The following is a 23,806-nucleotide window of genomic DNA, read 5'->3' as shown; positions in this document are numbered from 1 at the left end:
CAAACATTAGTAAAACTGTCAAATATTAGAGGCAGACATTGTGAAAATAGCCGATCTACATGCTCACATCCCCTCACGCTAAATGTAATGCCAACTCTTAAAATTCCAAGTGCGTATGCAGGGTGGGGGTCCTCAGTTCAAATATGATTATTTTGGGGGTCGCGGCCTGAAAAGGTCCTCTTATTATTTTATGTATTTTGTTGTTTTTTGCGTCATAAGATCATCTTCACCCAATAATCACCTTTGTATCCCTGCCAAGTAATACAATACCGTAACAACGAAAAGTTATAGAGGCCATTGTCTTTTAAATTCCTGGGCTGATTTTTGTTACCAGCCCAGTCCAGATAAACCGAAGTTCTAGGGTTCTAAGCTGCTAGCTGGAACATTTTCGCACTCAATCTAAACTCTAAAAGGTTAACTATTTCATGACTTATCATGTTGAGATGTAGGATATATATAGCCTTATGTCCCATGTAGAGACGTATGACTCAGTGTACCATATTGAGATGTAGGATATTGTAAAAGCCTTGCTAGGAGAGAACAGATGGCAGCAGGAGTTTTTGAAAGTGCTCTTTATTTTCCAGTTCCTTACAGAAAAATAAATGAATATGCTTGACACTGTACATACAGGTAAAGTCATAGTAAGTCAATATTGCCACTGAGAAATTCTGGTGTCCAAGGTAAGTCTCGATGCTGCCTCAGTGGAATGGCTCTGGAATCGCTGTTTTCAGAAGACAAAAGAACATTAGAAAGAGCTCATGACTCAACCCAATTACACACTGTTGCTCCACATTATACCTAGTAAACAATGCCTACTGCTGCAGAATGCCAGTCCTTTGCTATCCCCTTACAGCGTACCACAAAACCACACCCCACTATCACGGATATAATGTATCATGTTGAGATATAGGATATGAACCATGTTAAGATGTAAGATATATAATGTACCATGTTGAGATGTAGGATATAATGTACATATTGAGATGTAGGATATCAAGTGAAATGTTGAGATGCATTATATAATGTAAATGTTGGTCAGTGTTTCTCAACCTTTTTTGCCCAGGCTATCCAATATCCAGATCCCCACACCCAATTAAAATGCCCCCTCCGCCAAGAGCAAAACCATTGCTTTCAGCTCCCCCAGAACTTCTCTGTACGACCTCTGGGGGGCTGTACCGCCTGTTGAGAAACACTAATATATTGATAAGATGTAGGTTATAATGTACAGTACCATGCTGAGAGGCGGTAGACCTTTTCTCTGTGGAATCAGCATAGAGTTTTCCATTCAAGGCTGTCACTGCTGACTCATAGTCCTCATCTGAAAATACACAAGAAGTTCTGAATTCCTTATGTGTGCAGAAAACAGTGCTTTCCTTCCTTAATTTCCCCTCAAGGATCAATAATGTATCAATCAATCAATCAAACTCCTCTATTGAGACATTCAGTCCGAGGCCAGCTTTAGGCACATTTGGAGAAGGTGTTGATCACTAGGATAGATGGTTTAAGAATTCTATTGGTAGGAGAAAACCCTTATGTGAATATCCTGTTGAAAAAAAAAATGGGATAAGATGTAGCAACATCAGCAGCTGATGTTGCTACATCTTAAACCATCTTTTTGCTTCAAATTCTGAGATCATTTTGTGAATCCAAAACTACTACTTTTACAATAGAGAGATGTTAGATTACATTATCAGCAGGTACACTTCATTTAGTCATACTTACTCCCTCCCGACTATTTCAAAAGGGGCGTTCCCCCTTCAAGCCTGACTATCTGGCAAGATTATCCTCTCATTTTCAAACATGTTTGATATTTATCTGAATGATCACTACTGTTTGCGTGGGACGGCATGATGCGTGTGCCTGATCACGTGATACAATCCTGTAGTGTGTATGTCCCATTATTAAAACCAGTAAGACTCCCTAATTGGGAGATAAGCGACCGTCAGGTCGCAGCGTGATTTTAGGGCAAAATGTGTAGGAGCAGTGTCCAAAAATGTGGTTCAAAAAATCGGCCTGATGGTGGCGCTATATGGGACATCCATATTGATGAGATGAGTGTAGACATACTGTGTACCGATTTGCGTGATTTTAGGGCAAAATCTGTAGGAGCAGTGTCCAAAAATGTGTTTGAAAGAATCGGCCTGATGGTGGCGCTATATGGGACAGATCCATGTTGATGACATGAGTGTAGACATAGTGTGTACCGATTTGTGTGATTTTAGGGCAAAATCTGTAGGAGCAGTGTCCAAAAATGTGTTTTGCAAGAATCGGCCTCATGGTGGCGCTAGAAGAGGGCAATGTGAGAAATGAGGGGTGGGGTCTCCGCGTTGCCTTGGCGGACGAATAGGTACCGGCCCCGGCTCTCCCGGACGCTCCTAGCCCGAGTTACGGCATTTTATGTAAGCTGCAGTGGAGGGGGTCCTCCACTGGGGGCGCCACCACTTTGGCATCCGTTCTGGAGCACCAGGAGTCGGTGGTCCCCGGGAATTCCCCGTGAGCAGCCCCGTTGGGGTGGTCATTTGGTCATTTTTGCACAATTGGTCATTTTTTACACCTGGGGGTCCCCCAGGGACCTGGGGGTCCCTGGAGCTCCGGGGGTCCTTGGAGGTTGTAGTTTGGCAGGCAAGGAGTGTGTGTGCAAAATTTGGCATGGATCGGGGCAACGGTTGCGGAGATATGAGCAGGGCAATAGTGTGACGTGTGAGGTGTGACAGACAGACTGACTGACTGACGGACGGACGGACGGACGGACGGACTGACTGACTGACGGACGGACTCACAGCTGGTGGAGGTTAGGTAGGGTCAATTATTTCATTTAATTAAAATAATAACAAAAGGGGTCTGAGTACTGTTCTGAGTACTAGTTACTATAGAGTGGGGGGCGGGCCTTACGCACACCAAGGCCCGCCCCCACTCTATCCTGATTGGAAGAAGGCCGTCACCTACCAAAGAAGGTCTCAGCAAGAACAGTCACCAACGTCATTTTAGGCTCCATGGCCATCCGCCATGACACTTTGGGTGGCGGAAGTGCCAACCAAAATAACATTAGCGTCTATTAGCACTTCGTCACTTCCGCCACCCAAAAGTGTCATGGCGGCGTCCCATGGTGTGCCAACTTCTGCGTGTTTTCTGTTCCTGCCTAACCTTCCTTGTCACCTACAGGGAAAACTGAAACAGCTTTTTTTCTCCTCATGGTGGATAGGGCGGAAGTCCTTATATGGACCAAACACTCTATAGTAAGGAGAGCTATCAGAACATACTGTAGACCCATTTTGTTATTGTTTGAATTAAATGAAATCACTTACCCTACCTTTAAAATGAAAATCTTGTAGTGTGGACTGTGTGCATTTAAGATATTCTAATAAGATATCTTACTAAAGATGATCCTTTAGTGTGAGATGCAACCAGACTTCAAAATCATTTAATATTTTAAATCTCCTGTGGTGTTATCCCAGCTGAAGGAAAAAGGACAAAGGTGTCAAGGTTCACTTTGTAAAATGCAAAAATTCCCGGCCAAGAGAGCCTGCTCAGCAGTGGAGCTCCTTACATGCACCACCTCCACCTGACCTCTCTGTCTGACTCACCAGCATTACCTCCCTCTGCCTGTGGGGGCACTACACAGCAACAAAGACATGAAGGAAATATTGGGAAGAGCCTGCAGAAGACAGTTGCTGTAGATTACATTTGCAGCTCTGAAATTTAAATGTGTTCCTAATTTAAGGGGTTATCTGTATATCAACAATATAATACATAGCCTATTTCCTTTCCTAATTGTCTCCACCAGCCGAAGGCAGGGGGAAAGTATGTTTTCGCCCCTGTCCGTCCGTGCGTCCGTCCGTCCTCCGAGTTTGTTACCAGCTAATCTCCGGCGCCGTTGGCCCGGTCGCTGCCAAAATGAGCACACACACTCCCTGGATGCCAATTCAGAACCTCTGCCCCACATTTTTCAAATGGCCCTGTTCTAGCGCAACCATGAGGCCGATGTTTGCAAAACACATTTCTGTACACTACTCCTACAGATTTTGTCCAAAAATCACACAAATCGGTAGACAGTATCTCTACAGTCATGTGAACGACACGGATCTGTCTGATTGTCAATATTCCATCCTGATTGGCTGATATTGGCTTTCAAAGTTTGTAAGTTTGGTCCGTTTTGGACAAAATGCCTCAAATCACAAACGCAGAGTGCAATTAACATGAAATCACACACACACGTTCCCACTAGGCCGAGGAAGAAATGCCACTTCAAATTTTTTAAATCAGCCTCATGGTGGAGCTAAAACAGGCCAATTCGTGGTTTTACCTATAACTCCACCGATCAGTTTCAAACTTTGTAAGCGCACTCCCTATAGGCCAAGGAAAAATCCTTTCCTTGCATTTTTCACCTCAGCCTTTTATAGCGCCACCAGGAGGCCGACTTATGTAATACACATTTTTGGATATTACTCCTTCAGATTTTACCCAAAATTAACACAAATCAGTACACTGTATCTCTACAGTCATATGATCAAGACGGATCTGTCCCATATTAAATATTCCATCCTGATTGGCTAAGATTGGCCTCCAAACTTTGCAGGATTGATCCGTTTCGAACAAAATGCCTCAAATCAAACACAGCATGCAATTGTAATGAAATTGTGCATGCACATTCGTAAAAGGCCAAGGAAGAAATTACACTACAAAATGTTCAAATCAGCCTCATGGTGGCGCCATGAAAGGTCTAAGATTGGTGAAGAACCCATGTCACCCTTTTTACATTGGCCTATTATAGCACCACCAGGACGCGTGGCCTGGTGGAGACCTGTGCTCGGAAGAGCACTTCTTCTAGTTAATTTTCATTCTACCCTAGCTTGAAACCTCATTTAGGGATTATAAAATGACTTAAGGGCCCTGTGCGGACAGGGGCCCTGAAAGATGCCATGGTTTAAAGGTTTAATTATTTGTGTTCTTCGCCAATCTTAGACCTTTAAAGGCAGTCGGACGCTGGATGCATGATTTGAAGCATTGTGTTCCAAAAATGTGTTTTGTTAAAGTCTACCTGCTGGTGGCGCTATAACAGGCCAATAGCATTTGTTTCTTGACGTAGTGGGAATATGTGGGACAAATTACACAGTTATCGCAAGCTGCGTTGATTGCATTTTGTTCAAAAACTGAGCAATCCTGCAAACTTTGGAGGCCAATATCAGCCAATTAGGGTGGAATATGAAATATTAGACGGATCGGACTTGATCACATGACTATAGAGATACTGTGTACTGATTTGCATGATTGTTGGAGAAAAGCTGATGGAGTAATAGCAAAGAATGTGTTTTACATAAGTTGTCCTCCTGGTGGCGCTATAAAATGCAAATGTGAAAAATGCAGGGCAAAGGTTTATCCTTAGCCTCTAGGGAGTGTGCATACAAAGTGTTCCACTTATCGGTGGAGTGAAAGGTAAAAATACAAATTGCCCTGTTATAGCGCCACCATGAGGCTGATTTGAGAAATTTGAAGTGGCATTTCTTCCTCTACCTAGAGGCCTAGAATTTCACCAAGATTGCACACTGTGTTCATGATTTGAGGCATTTTGTTCAAAACGGAGCAATCCTGCAAACTTGGAGCAAGCCAATTGTAGTCAATCGGGATGGAATATGGAAAATCAGATTGATTGATTGATGACTTTATTAGAAGTTTGCATAGGAAAAGGTACAGTTTCATGACGGTACAGTTCACTGGTACAAGGTCTACTAAAAGGAGATCCATGAAAAGACTAAGCTTATTTCCACTGGAAACCATTGAAGTATCTCATATAACATTGAATGACAGACAAATAGAACACAGTACTATGCAGTAGATATGTAAAGAACTAGACCAGGTCAACCTGGTTGTGCCAGACCCCCTGTCTGTCATCATCATTTATGACATCATGCCTTTTGTAGGCATGTCATCATCATGTCATCATCATATATACCCTTTATATAGAAAACCCGGACCGACATTTGCTTATGTAGGCCTACCCATTTCATGGGTCTGGCAAAAACAAAAAAGAAAACAGTAAGTCTAAACAAGCAGTATATACAAAGAAGGGGCAGGGGAGGGTAGTAGGGTTGGGCTAGGTTCATTTTTTTTTTACCAGTTGCGAACGGCTGCTGCCTGTAAGTGGTTTTTCAGGGCAATTTTAAAGGATGCTAGTGATCCACACTCCTTTATGGCCTTCGGTAAGGCTTTCCACATTTTGGTGGTATAGCAGAAAAACGAGTTTGACCCTTTGTTGGTTTTTACTCTGGGTTGGAAGTGATCTGTGGCGCTGCCTCTGGTGTTATAATTACTAGACCTTACCCGTTAGAATATATGTGCTGCAAAATATGTGCAGAGTGTGGGTTTTGGGGAAAGTAACTGTAACTGCATGGTGCGTGCGTGAGAATATGTGGGAGCATCATAATGTAAGGAGCAGCCCATGGAGGAGTGTATATTTATGATGGATACAAATAATTTAACAGCAAAATTAGGTGAATAGAAGTATGAGGATGTATTTGCTCCACATAAGTTTTCTATACCCGTTGGAAGATGAGACACACATCACCCGTTGCATGCGTCACAGTTCTCACCACCAACAAGCGGAGTATGAACATGATTAATGCCAAAATGTGTCAGAACTTTGGCTATTTTCTTTCTTTCTTTTTTTTTTTACACCAGCCCCCCCAGCCCCCTAGCCTACCAGCCCACCGGGCAAATGCCCTGTATGCCAGATGGCCATCCCTGAGAGAGAGAGAGAGAGAGAGAGAGAGAGAGAGAGAGAGAGACTGCAACATTCCTAACTGTGAGAGAGGTGTGTGTGGGCCCGGGGCTACAGATCCCATGGCCTGGAGGAACGGACCGTAACCCTGACAACAGGCTGTAGAGCTGTAGAGTGAAGAAACGCTAATAAATAGCTAGAATTTGGGAAAAATGAAATTCGGGCTCCGTCACCGTGTGTATAATGCTAATGGCCAATGCCATGTTAAATTTGAGATCAGTCGCTGAAGCGAGTGAATAGATAATGCATTTTGTGACCTACTGACTGACTGACTGACTGACCTCTCTCTCTAATTATAGTATAGATGGACATCCTTAATGTTTATAAAGTATTTTGACAGGTACTTGGGTATCATAGTGGTGTAGTGTATCTTGTACACCAGGCCCATTGCAAGTTGCTGTACTCTGTCATCTACTCTGAGCCACCCCACTCTTAATTGGTGAGTAGCGGTGAGGTGAGTCTGATAAGGAAGGTTAAGCAGGACCCTAATTAGTTTATTTTGGGCTGTTTTGTTTTCAGGGCTTGTGGGGCGTCACGATACCATACGTGGACTCCGTAGTCAAAGAGGGGCTGGATTATTGCACCAGCTATGGTCTTCAGTGTGTTGAAATTGACCATTGGGGCGATCCTCTGTAGGAAACGAGTTCATTGATTGATTTTATTTATTACTTTAGAAGTCATCTTTACACTGGAAAGATTAGCTTCAAGGATACATCCTAAGTAAGAGATTTCGTTTTTTCGTGTTATGACCTTGTCACCCACTTTGACAGATCCATGTTGATCACATGACTGATTTGTGGACAAAATCTCTAAGGGTAGTGTACAGAAATGTGTTTTGCAAACATCGGCCTCATGGTGGCGCTAGAACAGGGCCATTTGAAAAATGTTCTGAATTGGCATCCAGGGAGTGCGTGTGCTCATTTTGGCAGCGACCGGGCAAACGGCGCCAGAGATTAGCTGGAAACAAACTGGATGGACGCACAGCCTTTGGCTGGTGGAGACAACAAACGTGACCAACTCGAGAAGATGCTCTTACCTTTCTCTGGGGTTCTGAATTTAGGCATTGCAGGTGAAGCTTGTCCAGAGTCTTTGGCTTTAGCCGTGGCTTCTTCAAAAATGTTTTTGAACCCATTGGCCACCTCCTGCAACTTGAATCTCACTGCCAGTTGTTCCACTTTGCCCTCTGATCTTTCAGCAAAGTCCATAGCACTCCAGATCCAGGCCTTCTCAGAACTCTTCATTGGCTCCAGCTTCATGGCTGCTGTGATCCAGTGGTTTGCGCAGAGCTTGAGTACCTGGTCCCTCCTCATTATCAGCCTCACTCGTCTGGTGGTGTAATTCTGCAGGATCTTGAGGTCTCCGATGCCCCGCTCCTTCCACTTGCCCAGGTCTTCATCATAGCGGTACAGCTTGGCCCGGTGGCAGAACACCACATGCTCATTTTCCTCCCCGGTGATTTTGTCCACCAGCTCAGGTAAGAGTATCACAGGTTTAAAGTATGGAAAATCCCAGTCATCATCAGTGCTCACAGAGGCTCTACTTTGGTTGAGCTTAGTTGGGGTCTTTGATGGAGTGATATTGGCTTGGAAACTGAAGTTGAAGTTTCCTAACAGACCTCCACTACTGTAGGTGATGATGTTTCCTAGACGTATACTACTGGTGGTGGAGGTGGTGTTGTTGGTACCAAAGACTGAAAATATACAATAATAACATATAATATCAGTAAGACACCCTAAGGGCGAGAAGCGACCATCATGGAACGCGGAAACAACAGACTAAATTTGCCCTATTACACTATTACACGTATTACACTATTACACTTATTGCCCTATTACGGTTATTACACTATTACACCTATATACTAAACGACAAACTAGTCATTTTTAATCTGTTAAATTGTTTATGCACTCCCCCTCATTTTGTTATCTGCTCCCTTTGTCTGCTGAATATTGCTTGTACGGACTTATACTGTTGTTCCACAAACTGTTGGAGATACTTTTTTCCACTTTCCATAAGTATTATGTCTTATGAGTTAAGTAAATAAATCTAATCCAACAAAATGAGGGGGGAGTGCATTAAGAATTTAACAGATTAAAAACTTCTAGTTTGTGGTTTACAGTTTGGTAAATCAAAAAAATATCTATATTCAAAATTTTAAAATATGGACTGTTTTTTGTCTCAGGTACTCAATTATTGGCATATTACACTATTACACTTATTGCCCTATTACGCTATTACACTTATGACCCTATTACACATTACACTTATTAGTTACTACCCTATTATTACACTTATTTAACTATTATGCTTATTGCCCTATTACACTATTACACTTATTACACTATTACACTATTACACTTATTGCCCTATTACACTTTTACACTATTACACTATAACACTTATTAGACGTATTGCCCTATTACACTATTATACACTACTGGTACACAATAGTACACAATACTACACAACTGGTGCACAATGGAGTTCAATGGTAGTTTTCACTTCTCCCATAGACAGGCGTGAAGTGAGCACCCTTACCTTACCTCCCACCCCCTTTTCCCCCCTACTCTGTACATAGGCCTATATGGTTTTATAATTGCGATGGTATTTGAATGTTTTCTGTTGCTATTTTTATATCCATGAATTGAATACCAAGGACCTCCAACGTAAACAAGACTGTAAAGGGCTTATTTAGAGTGTTCCTTTTAGTCAGGGTGTTTAACTGTACTTGTACTGTACTACCTTTTTTTTGTGTGACTATACTTGTACTGTTCTTCATTTTTGTCTAATAAAGTATTCAATCAATCAATCAATGGAGGGCACCACTCTTCCATTGAACTCGATGGACTTTCGGGATTCTGGGCTTACTCTAGATAAAATAATAACTAGACTGCACTCTGTCGAGGTGCGAACTTGCACCTTGTGCACTCGTGGCCATGTATGGCCAACTTGTGTGCCAGCAGAGCGTTCCTTGTTATTTAAGGGCGGCCCAGCGTCTAGTCGGCGACCTGGCCAACTCGGAACAACGTAAATAGGGAATGAATGCCCCGCCCTTTAATGCAAACCCCATTATACCTGTTGTCATAGGACCCGTTTTGACCATCTGTTTGCCTGTGTCCATTTATGCCCATATATGGAGATATCTGTTATCTGTCTGTCTGTCAGCGTCCATTTTATGTCCATATATGGAGATCACTGCAGATATAGTTCTGGGTCCATTTTATGCCCATATATGCCCATATATGGAGATATCTGTCTATTTGCGTCCATTTCACGCCCATATATGGAGATCTCTGAATCTGTCTGTCTGTGTCCCTTTAGATCTTTGTGATTCTGCGTAAATTTTATGCCCATATATGCCATTTGCGTCCATTTTATGCCCATTTATGGAGATCTCTGTATCCGTCTGTCTGTGTGTCTGTCTGTGTCCCTTTATGCCGTATGAGATCTCTGAATCTGTCTGTCTGTGTCCCTTTATCCATTTTATGCCCATATATGGGGGCATTCATTTTATGCCCATATATGGAGAACGCGCGTGCCCGTGGGACGAACGGTTCTCATATGGGGGCATTCATTTTATGCCCATATATGGAGAACGCGCGTGCCCGTGGGACGAACGGTTCTCGAGATACGCGGATTACCTACATACATACACACTCACAGAGATTTTTTGTTGACTCATGTGGCGTACGTCTGCCCATATATGCCCATATATGGAGATATCTGTCTATTTGCGTCCATTTCACGCCCATATATGGAGATCTCTGAATCTGTCTGTCTGTGTCCCTTTATCCATTTTATGCCCATATATGGGGGCATTCATTTTATGCCCATATATGGAGAACGCGCGTGCCCGTGGGACGGAACGCGCGTGCCCGTGGGACGAACGGTTCTCGGAGATCTCTGAATCTGTCTGTCTGTGTCCCTTTATCCATTTTATGCCCATATATGGGGGCATTCATTTTATGCCCATATATGGAGAACGCGCGTGCCCGTGGGACGGAACGCGCGTGCCCGTGGGACGAACGGTTCTCATATGGGGGCATTCATTTTATGCCCATATGGAGAACGCGCGTGCCCGTGGGACGAACGGTTCTCGAGATACGTGGATTACCTACATACATACACACTCACAGAGATTTTTTGTTGACTCATGTGGCGTACGTGATGTCAGAGCCTTTTATGAAGTGATGTCACAATGAGTCAGAGCTTTCGCCGATTTCCTCAGAAACAGCCTGATGTCAACAATCAACCCCGCATAAGGAGATTCCGAACGTTTCGCGCCGGTTTGGGAAAACCGCGCGTCGGGTCGGGTCGAGACCCGGCACTGCACTCCGTGCCGTGGCCATATATGGGGGCATTCATTTTATGCCCATATATGGAGAACGCGCGTGCCCGTGGGACGGAACGCGCGTGCCCGTGGGACGAACGGTTCTCGGAGATCTCTGAATCTGTCTGTCTGTGTCCCTTTATCCATTTTATGCCCATATATGGGGGCATTCATTTTATGCCCATATATGGAGAACGCGCGTGCCCGTGGGACGGAACGCGCGTGCCCGTGGGACGAACGGTTCTCATATGGGGGCATTCATTTTATGCCCATATGGAGAACGCGCGTGCCCGTGGGACGAACGGTTCTCGAGCATATTACACTATTACACTTATTGCCCTATTACGCTATTACACTTATGACCCTATTACACATTACACTTATTAGTTACTACCCTATTATTACACTTATTTAACTATTATGCTTATTGCCCTATTACACTATTACACTTATTACACTATTACACTATTACACTTATTGCCCTATTACACTTTTACACTATTACACTATAACACTTATTAGACGTATTGCCCTATTACACTATTATACACTACTGGTACACAATAGTACACAATACTACACAACTGGTGCACAATGGAGTTCAATGGTAGTTTTCACTTCTCCCATAGACAGGCGTGAAGTGAGCACCCTTACCTTACCTCCCACCCCCTTTTCCCCCCTACTCTGTACATAGGCCTATATGGTTTTATAATTGCGATGGTATTTGAATGTTTTCTGTTGCTATTTTTATATCCATGAATTGAATACCAAGGACCTCCAACGTAAACAAGACTGTAAAGGGCTTATTTAGAGTGTTCCTTTTAGTCAGGGTGTTTAACTGTACTTGTACTGTACTACCTTTTTTTTGTGTGACTATACTTGTACTGTTCTTCATTTTTGTCTAATAAAGTATTCAATCAATCAATCAATGGAGGGCACCACTCTTCCATTGAACTCGATGGACTTTCGGGATTCTGGGCTTACTCTAGATAAAATAATAACTAGACTGCACTCTGTCGAGGTGCGAACTTGCACCTTGTGCACTCGTGGCCATGTATGGCCAACTTGTGTGCCAGCAGAGCGTTCCTTGTTATTTAAGGGCGGCCCAGCGTCTAGTCGGCGACCTGGCCAACTCGGAACAACGTAAATAGGGAATGAATGCCCCGCCCTTTAATGCAAACCCCATTATACCTGTTGTCATAGGACCCGTTTTGACCATCTGTTTGCCTGTGTCCATTTATGCCCATATATGGAGATATCTGTTATCTGTCTGTCTGTCAGCGTCCATTTTATGTCCATATATGGAGATCACTGCAGATATAGTTCTGGGTCCATTTTATGCCCATATATGCCCATATATGGAGATATCTGTCTATTTGCGTCCATTTCACGCCCATATATGGAGATCTCTGAATCTGTCTGTCTGTGTCCCTTTATGCCCGTATATGGAGATCTTTGTGATTCTGCGTAAATTTTATGCCCATATATGCCATTTGCGTCCATTTTATGCCCATTTATGGAGATCTCTGTATCCGTCTGTCTGTGTGTCTGTCTGTGTCCCTTTATGCCGTATGAGATCTCTGAATCTGTCTGTCTGTGTCCCTTTATCCATTTTATGCCCATATATGGGGGCATTCATTTTATGCCCATATATGGAGAACGCGCGTGCCCGTGGGACGAACGGTTCTCATATGGGGGCATTCATTTTATGCCCATATATGGAGAACGCGCGTGCCCGTGGGACGAACGGTTCTCGAGATACGCGGATTACCTACATACATACACACTCACAGAGATTTTTTGTTGACTCATGTGGCGTACGTCTGCCCATATATGCCCATATATGGAGATATCTGTCTATTTGCGTCCATTTCACGCCCATATATGGAGATCTCTGAATCTGTCTGTCTGTGTCCCTTTATCCATTTTATGCCCATATATGGGGGCATTCATTTTATGCCCATATATGGAGAACGCGCGTGCCCGTGGGACGGAACGCGCGTGCCCGTGGGACGAACGGTTCTCGGAGATCTCTGAATCTGTCTGTCTGTGTCCCTTTATCCATTTTATGCCCATATATGGGGGCATTCATTTTATGCCCATATATGGAGAACGCGCGTGCCCGTGGGACGGAACGCGCGTGCCCGTGGGACGAACGGTTCTCATATGGGGGCATTCATTTTATGCCCATATGGAGAACGCGCGTGCCCGTGGGACGAACGGTTCTCGAGATACGTGGATTACCTACATACATACACACTCACAGAGATTTTTTGTTGACTCATGTGGCGTACGTGATGTCAGAGCCTTTTATGAAGTGATGTCACAATGAGTCAGAGCTTTCGCCGATTTCCTCAGAAACAGCCTGATGTCAACAATCAACCCCGCATAAGGAGATTCCGAACGTTTCGCGCCGGTTTGGGAAAACCGCGCGTCGGGTCGGGTCGAGACCCGGCACTGCACTCCGTGCCGTGGCCATATATGGGGGCATTCATTTTATGCCCATATATGGAGAACGCGCGTGCCCGTGGGACGAACGGTTCTCGGAGATCTCTGAATCTGTCTGTCTGTGTCCCTTTATCCATTTTATGCCCATATATGGGGGCATTCATTTTATGCCCATATATGGAGAACGCGCGTGCCCGTGGGACGGAACGCGTGTGCCCGTGGGACGAACGGTTCTCATATGGGGGCATTCATTTTATGCCCATATGGAGAACGCGCGTGCCCGTGGGACGAACGGTTCTCGAGATACGTGGATTACCTACATACATACACACTCGTACGTGATGTCAGAGCCTTTTATGAAGTGATGTCACAATGAGTCAGAGCTTTCGCCGATTTCCTCAGAAACAGCCTGATGTCAACAATCAACCCCGCATAAGGAGATTCCGAACGTTTCGCGCCGGTTTGGGAAAACCGCGCGTCGGGTCGGGTCGAGACCCGGCACTGCACTCCGTGCCGCGGCGGGGAACGCGCGTGCCGAATCTGAAGCCGGTGGGACGAACGGTTCTCGAGATACGCGGATTACAAACACACACACACACACGCAGAGACTTCTCGCATTTATAGATAGATTAGGTCACACTTGTTGATGGTGACGTCACCGAGAATGCTGGCCCCTCATTGGTTGTTGATGGTGACGTCACCTGGAAGGCTGGTCCCTGATTGGCAACGGGGTAAACACAAACAGATACAAGAAAGATACACCGAATGCAGTACTTGCACACTCTGCTGGCCTAAGTAATAATAAAAGAAAGGTGCAATTCTGGGAAATTGCAAATGTGGTTGCACTGACGCGAGTCGTGAGGATTATTATCGTGGGCTCGCTGAAAGGCGAGACCAGTATGTTATACCAAATCTTTAAGTCAAGTTTAATCTCCTAAAAAAAAAAAGACTGAAAAAGACTGAATCTCACCTCTCTCTGATATCTCTGTCCAAGTTGTCTTCAGGATGTTGTCTAGTTTGTCTCTCAGATCAGAAACGGCATCACTCACATCAGTGAAGGAACGTAGAGGAAGGACAACAATACTTGGTAAGACTGGAGATTCACTAGAACTGTTGAGAGACTGGTAACTCTGGACAGAGAAAAACAGTGACACATATAGACCAGTAGACAGGGATGGAAGAATAATCTAATCTAATCTAATCTAATCTAATCTAATATAATGACATTCTCAGCTGATGTGGCATCATTAATACATCCAGCACTAATAACAATAATAATAACAATAATATTCTATCTCGTACATTTTTCAAAAGAACTTTCATGATTAATTAGTCAATTTATCAGAAAACACATGATGGAAGAGTGAAAGCTGTCTGTGGAACCTGAATGAAATGGATGGTGTCATCAGTGTTGGACAGCTCCTCCAGGTCAGCATGTTTCCTCTCTAGTTTAGCTATCTCCTCCTCCAGCTGCCTCAGGAGTCCCTCAGCCTGAGCCACTTCAGTCTTCTCCTGGTCCCAGATCAGTTTTTTAACCCCACTGCGCCTTCTCATAATGGAAACAATCATCTCAGAGAAGATCTTGTCACTGGCCTCCACTGCTTCTTTTGCAGAAGTCTAGTTACGAGACAGACGCACGCACGCACGCGCACGCACACGCGCACGCACACGCACACGCACACACACACACACACACACACACACACACACACACACACACTATTCAAAAACAATACTAGAAAGATCACTAGTGACTTGATCTGTATTAAATCTGTTTAATCTTTTCAAAACATAAATTGGCTGTGCCTGTGGGAGCCAATCCAAGGTTAGGAGGGGAACAAGAGGCACGCCACCTAGCAGAAACACATCGGCGGGACATCAGAACTAGCCACACTGCAGTAGCCTAGCTCAGCTAGACCATCCACCCATGTTAAAACAAGGAGGGGATAGATACTGCACTCAGTTAGTTAGCTGCATTAGTATATAGGCTGGCTATGCCAGGCTAACACTGCAGATCCTGAGCTTGTTTTACATTACACTCTTACATTGGATCCAGGGGGCCAAATGAAGCAAATACAGAACTAAAAGTTCCTATGATTGGCCGCTAGTTGTGCTGTTCTGGTACCAAAAGCAACATGTTCTCCATAGGATTCCATTCATTTCCCCCGAACTTTTACATTTGATTTTCTTACCTTAATAAACATTGTCATAAATACTTTATGGTTCCTGTCGCTAGTTTAAAGCCTCGTTTCAATCACCATGATATGCGTTTTGTGGTCCCATTTATGTTACTAGAAGCTCCGGGCGGCCCAGCGTCTAGTCGGCGACCTGGCCAACTCGGAACAATGTAAATAGGGAATGAATGCCCCGCCCTTTAGGACCCGTTTTGACCATCTGTCTGCCTGTGTCCATTTATGCCCATATATGGAGATATCTGTATCTGTCTGTCTGTCTGTCGGCGTCCATTTTATGTCCATATATGGAGATCACTGCAGTTATAGTTCTGGGTCCATTTTATGCCCAGATATGGAGATATCTGTCTGTGCCTCCAACTGTGTTGCAGACACAGTGCCGGTTCCCCCTTTAATGCAAACCTCATTATACCTGTTGTCATAGGACCCGTTTTGAACATCTGTTTGCCTGTGTCCATTTATGCCCATATATGGAGATATCTGTATCTGTCTGTCTGCGTTCGGGCGGCCCAGCGTCTAGTCGGCGACCTGGCCAACTCGGAACAATGTAAATAGGGAATGAATGCCCCGCCCTTTAGGACCCGTTTTGACCATCTGTCTGCCTGTGTCCATTTATGCCCATATATGGAGATATCTGTATCTGTCTGTCTGTCTGTCGGCGTCCATTTTATGTCCATATATGGAGATCACTGCAGTTATAGTTCTGGGTCCATTTTATTGGAGATCACTGCAGTTATAGTTCTGGGTCCATTTTATGCCCATATATGGAGATATCTGTCTATCTGCGTCCATTTTATGCCCATATATGGAGTATCTGTCTGTGCCTCCAACTGTGTTGCAGACACAGTGCCGGTTCCCCCTTTAATGCAAACCTCATTATACCTGTTGTCATAGGACCCGTTTTGAACATCTGTTTGCCTGTGTCCATTTATGCCCATATATGGAGATATCTGTATCTGTCTGTCTGCGTCCATTTTATGCCCATATATGGAGATCTTTGACCATCTGTTTGCCTCTGTCCATTTATGTCCATATATGGAGATATCTGTATCTGTCTGTCTGCAATCCATTTTATGCCCATATATGGGGGCATTCATTTTATGCCCATATATGGAGAACGCGCGTGCCCGTGGGACGAACGGTTCTCGAGATACGCGGATTACATACATACATACACAATCACAGAGATTTTTTATTGACTCATGTGGCGTACGTGATGTCAGAGCCTTTTATGAAGTGATGTCACAATGAGTCAGAGCTTTCGCCGATTTCCTCCGGAACAGCCTGATGTCAACAATCAACCCCGCATAAGGAGATTCCGAACGTTTCGCGCCGGTTCGGGAAAACCGCTCGTCGGGTCGGGTCGAGACCCGGCACTGCACTCCGTGCCGCGGCGGGGAACGCGCGTGCCGAATCTGAAGCCGGTGGGACGAACGGTTCTCGAGATACGCGGGTTACATACACGCAGACAGACACGCAGAGATTTGTCGCATTTATAGATAGATAATTGATGTTAAAGCAGGGTATGCTGTAGGAGGGTCTTGAGATCATAGGCGTGTGATGATTCTTCTTCATGTGCTTTATTTTCGGCAAGCTCAAGACAATGTCCCAAGTATCCCTGTGGTATCACGAGACCGTTGGCAGCCAATAGCATTCCTTAGAAGACTCTGGGTACCATTAAAACAATGATGGCGGACACCCATACAAGGGCAACAAAAGCTTAATTTTCGCTCTGATAGAAACCAATGGGTCATATGACGGTTCCCACTGTCCATATTTTTTACAGTCTATGATTGCATCGCAGTTTTTGTGTTCTGAAACAAAATCTGAAAATATTGTATCCATGCTAATAATTCCTGAAAATCATGGCTAGCCTTATTTCATAGGTTACTGCTATGCCTACTTTTGTTGCAATCAGTCATTCTGAATTGTGGGGCCAAAACTCTGTCAATACCCAGTAATTAGTATGTCTCAATGTCTCATTCATATAGCATCACAATCTCTATCCACAGAAAATAACAATATCCGGAATTATTAATATATAAATCGGGAGATAAGCGACCGTCAGGTCGCATACACAAACTATGGAAGGCAATGGTAGGAGGGAATATGGGAAATGGGACAGATCCATGTTGATGACTGTAGAGATACTGTGTACCGCTGTGTACCGCTTTGCGTGATTTTAGGGCGCTAGAAGAGGGCCATGTGAGAAATGAGGGGTGGTGGTTGTGGTTTGGCAGCAAAGGAGTGTGTGTGTGTGTGTGTGTGTGTGTGTGTGTGTGTGTGTAAAGTTTGAGACGTGTGACGTGACTGACAGAGGGACGGACTGACAGCCTGTGGAGGTTTTGATAGTAACTGCGACCAGACGGTCGCAATCAGCTCACCTTCAGGATCTCTATTGCCTGTCTCAGGTCTTTCAGTTCTTTCTTTCTCTCCTGGATATTCAGGTGGTCGTATTTCTGACTCAACACCAACTGTTTCTGCAAGACATTAACATTGGAAAAGACAGTTTGGTTTCCACACACATAATATGAAGTCAACAGTGACAAATAACTTCTCCAAATCATTTTTTTGCAATGACAGTCCTATGTTTTTCATTGGGTCCAAATGCCTGTACTTCCTTTTTTATTATTATTAGTAGTTGTAAATCAAGGCCTAATACAGGCTCAGATTTATCTTTGAGTAATTGGGTTTATACAGAAGGCAATCAACTAATTAATTAATTTGGCCACAAGTGATTGTGGTCCTACTTGTTTCTCGGTCCTCTCTGCTGCAGCTAGCACAGTATTATGGCCCTTATGTTCATCCATGATGCACAGATAGCAGATGCACTGCTGGTCAGTGCGACAGTACACCTCCATCAGCCTGTCATGACTGGAGCACATCTTCTCCTGCAGTCGGGCCGTGGCTGGGACCAGCTTGTGCTTCTTCAGTGCAGGTACATTGTAGTGAGGATGAAGATGAGTCTCACAGCAAGAAACCAGACACACCAGACAAGACATAAGGGCTTTGTTGCATGAGGCTTCAGTGCAGAAATCACAGACCACATCAACTGGGTCGGCATGGATCAGAGCAGCAGAGGGAGAACATTGCTGACCTTCTGGATTCCTCACTTTCTCCACAATCTGGAAGTCAAAAGTAATGGAGGATATGTCACTCACTGATCCTGGCCTTCTTTGTTCAGATTCTTCAGAACTGATTATTCTGTTCTTGTATTGTACAGTGCTTTGCAAAGGTATTCATACCCCTTTAAAATGATAATTTTCTTTCTGAGGTACACTGATACATAATTAGGGGTGTAACGATATAGTAACTGTATCAAAATATCGTTTTTAACTTAAAGAATCGAAGTATATCGAAATGAAAAGAGCTAAAATCGAATCGTGTCATTTTATTTTGTATCGTATCGAATCGGCAGTGCAAAGAATCGATTGTATCGATACTACCTACTTGGGCATTTTATTTAGCATTTTTAAGAAGAAAAAAATAAAAGGAGGGGTTTAATTACTTTCCCTTTCCATATAGCTACACTGGTCTATGGATAAATGTGTGTAATCTCTGGGTTCATGTCAAGGTGCAGGTTTGTCAATATACAATGTCCATGTATTTGGCAGATAATCACTGTGTTTACTTATTTATATCCATAATAATACATGTTTCCCTTAAACACCTGCACTATCCACACCTTTCACACAGATTTAATTTCTTTGCTAAATAGTTACTATATCGATTTTAAATCATTGAATCGAATCGTATCGTATCGCCATGAATGAACCAATATCGTCCATGTATCGTATCGTCAACCATGTATCGTGATATGTATCGAATCGCTATTAAAATGTATCGTTACACCCCTATACATAATACATGTATATGCTTCTACCTTTTCAAATCCAGAATTAGTTAATTAGTCAGTGCACTTTTGTGATGAAGGCACATAAACTCTGAAATGTGTCCGTTTCGCATCGTTGCATTCCCCCCCCCCCCCCCAATAATGAACCAATATCGTCCATGTATCGTATCGTCAACCATGTATCGTGATATGTATCGAATCGCTATTAAAATGTATCGTTACACCCCTATACATAATACATGTATATGCTTCTACCTTTTCAAATCCAGAATTAGTTAATTAGTCAGTGCACTTTTGTGATGAAGGCACATAAACTCTGAAATGTGTCCGTTTCGCATCGTTGCATTCCCCCCCACCCCCCCCCCCCCCCCCCCACACACACACACACACACACACACACACACACACACACACACACCATAGACTGTAAGACACACACACACACATACATGTCAAAACAGTGAGATAAATATGTAGTTGCGACCGTCAGGTCGCACTTACTACCAAAACCTCCACCGGCTGTCTGTCCGTCCGTCCGTCCGTCTGTCCCTCCGTCACACGTCACACGTCACACTTTTGCCCTGCTCATATCTCCGCAACCGTTGCCCCGATCCATGCCAAATTTTGCACACACACTCCTTACCTGCCAAACTACAACCTCCAAGGACCCCCAGAGCTCCAGGGACCCCCAGGTCCCTGGGAGACCCCCAGGTGTAAAAAATGACCAAATGTGCAAAAATGACCAAATGACCACCCCAACGGGGCTGCTCACGGGGAATTCCCGGGGACCACCGACTCCTGGTGCTCCAGAACGGATGCAAAAGTGGTGACGCCCCCAGTGGACTCCACTGCAGCTCACATAAAATGCCGTAACTCGGGCTAGGAGCGTCCGGGAGATCCGGGGCCAGTACCTATTCGTCCGTCAAGGCGGCGCGGAGACCCCACCCCTCATTTCTCACATGGCCCTCTTCTAGCGCCACCTTCAGGCCGATTTTTAAAACACATTTTTGGTCACTGCTCCTAAAATTTTTGCCCTAAAATCACGCAAATCGCTACACAGTATGTCTACGCTCATCTCATCAACATGAATCTGTCCCATATAGCGCCACCTTCAGGCCGACTTTTTAAAAACACATTTTTGGACACTGCTCCTACAGATTTTGCCCTAAAATCACGAAAATCGCTACACAGTATGTCTACACTCATGTCATCAACATGGATCTGTCCCATATTGCGCCACCATCAGGCCGATTTTTTCAAACACATTTTTGGACACTGCTCCTACAGATTTTGCCCTAAAATCACGCAAATCGGTACACACTTGCTCTACACTGATGTCATCAACATAGATCTGTCCCATATAGCGCCACCATCATGCAGATTTTTTCAAACACATTTTTGCACACTGCTCCTACAGATTTTGACCTCAAATCACGCAAATCGGTACACAGTATGGCTACACTCATCTCATCAACATGCATCTGTCCCATATAGCGCCACCATCAGGCCGATTTTTACATACACATTTTTCCACACTTCTACACATTTTGGCCTAAAATCACGCTGCGACCTGACGGTCGCTTATCTCCCGATTAGGGAGTCTTACTGGTGAATAGTGATGAGTAAAATAATGATATGTTACCACTAACATCACAGTGATAGTAGACCTACCAGTAAGACTCCCTAATCGGAGTCTTACTAATTTAGGGCAAAATGTGTAGGAGCAGTGTCCAAAAATGTGTTTGAAAAAATCAGCCTGATGGTGACGCTATATGGGACAGATCCATGTTGATGAGATCAGTGTAGATATACTGTGTAGCGATTTGTGTGATTTTAGGGCAAAATCTGTAGGAGCAGTGTCCAAAAATGTGTTGTAAAAAATCGGCCTGAAGGGGGCGCTAAATGGGACAGATCCATGTTGATGACATGAGTGTAGACATACTGTGTATCGATTTGCGTGATTTTAGGGCAAAATCTGTAGGAGCAGTGTCCAAAAATGTGTTTTAAAAAATCGGCCTAAAGGGGGCGCTAAATGGGATAGATCCATGTTGATGACATGAGTGTAGATATAGGCTACTGTTTACAGATTTGCGTGATTTTAGGGCAAAATCTGTAGGAGCAGTGTCCGAAAATGTGTTTTCGCAAGAACTGGCCTCATGGTGGCGCTAGAAGAGGGTCATGTAATAATTGATGGGTGGAGGTTGTGGTTTGGCAGGCAAGGAGTGTGTGTGCAAAATTTGGCTTGGATGGGAGCACCGTTTGCGGAGATATGAGCAGGGCAAGTGTGACATGTGACGTGTGACAGACAGACAGACAGACAGACAGACAGACAGACAGACAGACAGACAGACAGACAGACAGACAGACTGACTGACTGACTGACTGACTGACTGACTGACTGACTGACTGACTGACTGACTGACTGACTGACAGACAGCTGGTCGAGGTTTTGATAGTAACTGCGACCTGACGGTCGCAATCACCAACAGCAACAATTTCTTGATAATTTTAATTCCCTCACCTCAGCCAGCATGTTGTTCTTCTTCAGAACGGGCCTGGGACTGAAGCTCTCTCTGCAGTCAGGACAGTTGTAGTCTCTGTTCTGGTCCCAGTAACCCTCAACACAGCTTCTACAGTAGTTGTGACCACAAGGTAGAGTTACTGGTTCCTTTAAAAGGTCTAGGCAGATAGAACAGCAGAAGCGATCTCGGTCCAGAAAAACTCCTTGTCCTTGCTGTTGTTGTGCCATTTTACTGATCACACCACTCTCACACCAATGACAACTCACAATGAAAATAAGTTTTGTTTTCTCTGAGAAGAGACGTGCAGAAAATAGGTTTCATTTTCTCTGAACAGATTATGCGTGAGTGTGACGCGTCAATGCGCCCGTTCTGAGGAATTGGGCAGGGCTTATCTGATCAGACTATGTACCGGTATTTTACTAGCCTGACTTTTGAAGCGGTGAAATCCGCTTCCAAGGAGTGGCTTTGTCTGTCCCGTAGTCTGTCCCATAGGCTTCCAAGGGAATGCCAGAAAGGTCGCCCCGTGTCCGTGTCATGTCCCGTGCGTCCAGAATTGAGGATTGGTCAAGCTTCACATGACAATTTGGCCCTCCAGACAAAATCATTCATTCATTCAGAATTCATAAAAATATAGAACTAAAGCACATAGAAAGTATAGATCTAGAACACAGAATGTACACCCTCCAGAAAAACGCGATTATGCGATCGCAGAATTTCCCGCAATAATCAATAAATGCCGCTGATTATGCGGGGGCTCGCATGATTTCACAATCCCCGCATATTCACCGCATATTTCGCATATTTCCGCGGAAAATATGCGAAATATGCGGGCATCGCTTGATTTCACAATCTCCGCACTTTTTCGCATAAAAGTATAAAGTCATCACTTCACCTTTCAATCACGTTCAGACACAAAACAGAAGCAAAACAATGATGCGCTGTGAAACCCGTGGCTCCTCTCTGTGTGTGTGTGTGTGTGTGTGTGTGTGTGTGTGTGTGTGTGCCGTGCGATTGCGTGCACGCTGCACCGTGAGAACTGCAGGCAGACAGAGAGAGAGATGCATAATGTAGGCTATACGTTATGAGCGTTGGCCCTCGCCAACGTGACGCTAGAATAACACACTCTTCATCGGTCCTCAAACTTCAAGAAACGACAAATTAAAGTTTATCCTACTTGTTTTGAGGTCTCCATTGTACTCCGTTTGCAACGTTGCGTCGCTGCCGTTCAAAGCAAACGAGCACCTCTCCGAAAAAAAGTAGCATGCAGTATTCCATGGATGGATAGGAACAGCAATTGAATGCATAACATTTTAATCCCTTAAATCCCTTTAGAGAGAGCAAAACCACATAAATAAACCAGAGTTTTGCTTTAGCAGTGAGCTGTATCCTTAGCAATCACATAGGCCATAGGGTAATTATTTTTGCCTTGATGTAGCCCATTAAGGTAATTAAATTGCAGATATTTGACAGAGGTTTGCTTTTTTGCCTTGAAAATAATGAAAGGCAGTCAAAAGTCTGTTTTGCATTTCTCAATTCACTCAAGGACCCTTAAATTCGTGTTTTGACTACTTTGATGACTACTTAGTGATGTTGTGAGCTTGTAGATTGTCTATTTCCAAATAGCCAGTGTACTGTATATTAAAGTGGTTTAATTAATAGTTATCAATTTTTATTATAATATGTATA

The 23,806-nt window shown here is 44.1% G+C and overlaps 1 protein-coding gene across 4 annotated transcripts; it reads right to left on the bottom strand.

The window, feature by feature from the left end:
• Positions 1-567: 567 nt before the first annotated feature.
• On the bottom strand, positions 568-22,465 carry LOC308300423 (E3 ubiquitin-protein ligase TRIM47-like). 4 transcript variants are annotated; one of them, XM_080744259.1, is made up of 9 exons: positions 22,120-22,464; positions 18,496-18,870; positions 18,130-18,225; positions 14,937-15,170; positions 14,524-14,683; positions 7,812-8,465; positions 3,585-3,614; positions 1,232-1,318; positions 568-721 (listed from the first exon to the last, which is right to left on the bottom strand). In XM_080744259.1, exons 1-9 carry the CDS (start codon positions 22,345-22,347, stop codon positions 699-701), a joined length of 1,887 nt encoding a protein of 628 aa, XP_080600385.1. In that variant the 5' UTR covers positions 22,348-22,464; the 3' UTR covers positions 568-698. The 4 variants fall into 4 exon arrangements, 3 of the variants coding, with proteins under 3 accessions (XP_080600385.1, XP_080600386.1, XP_080600387.1); XR_013962823.1 differs by lacking the exon at positions 568-721 and adding an exon at positions 3,376-3,455 and having other exon boundaries at positions 1,295-1,318; XM_080744260.1 differs by lacking the exon at positions 3,585-3,614.
• Between the last annotated feature and the right edge of the window lie 1,341 nt (positions 22,466-23,806).

Source organism: Nannobrachium achirus (genome assembly GCF_963921795.1).
Source record: "Nannobrachium achirus genome assembly, chromosome: 16".
NCBI lineage: Eukaryota > Metazoa > Chordata > Actinopteri > Myctophiformes > Myctophidae > Nannobrachium > Nannobrachium achirus.
Note: the sequence above shows the minus strand (reverse complement) of the source record. Positions and strands in the feature narration are given on the sequence as shown.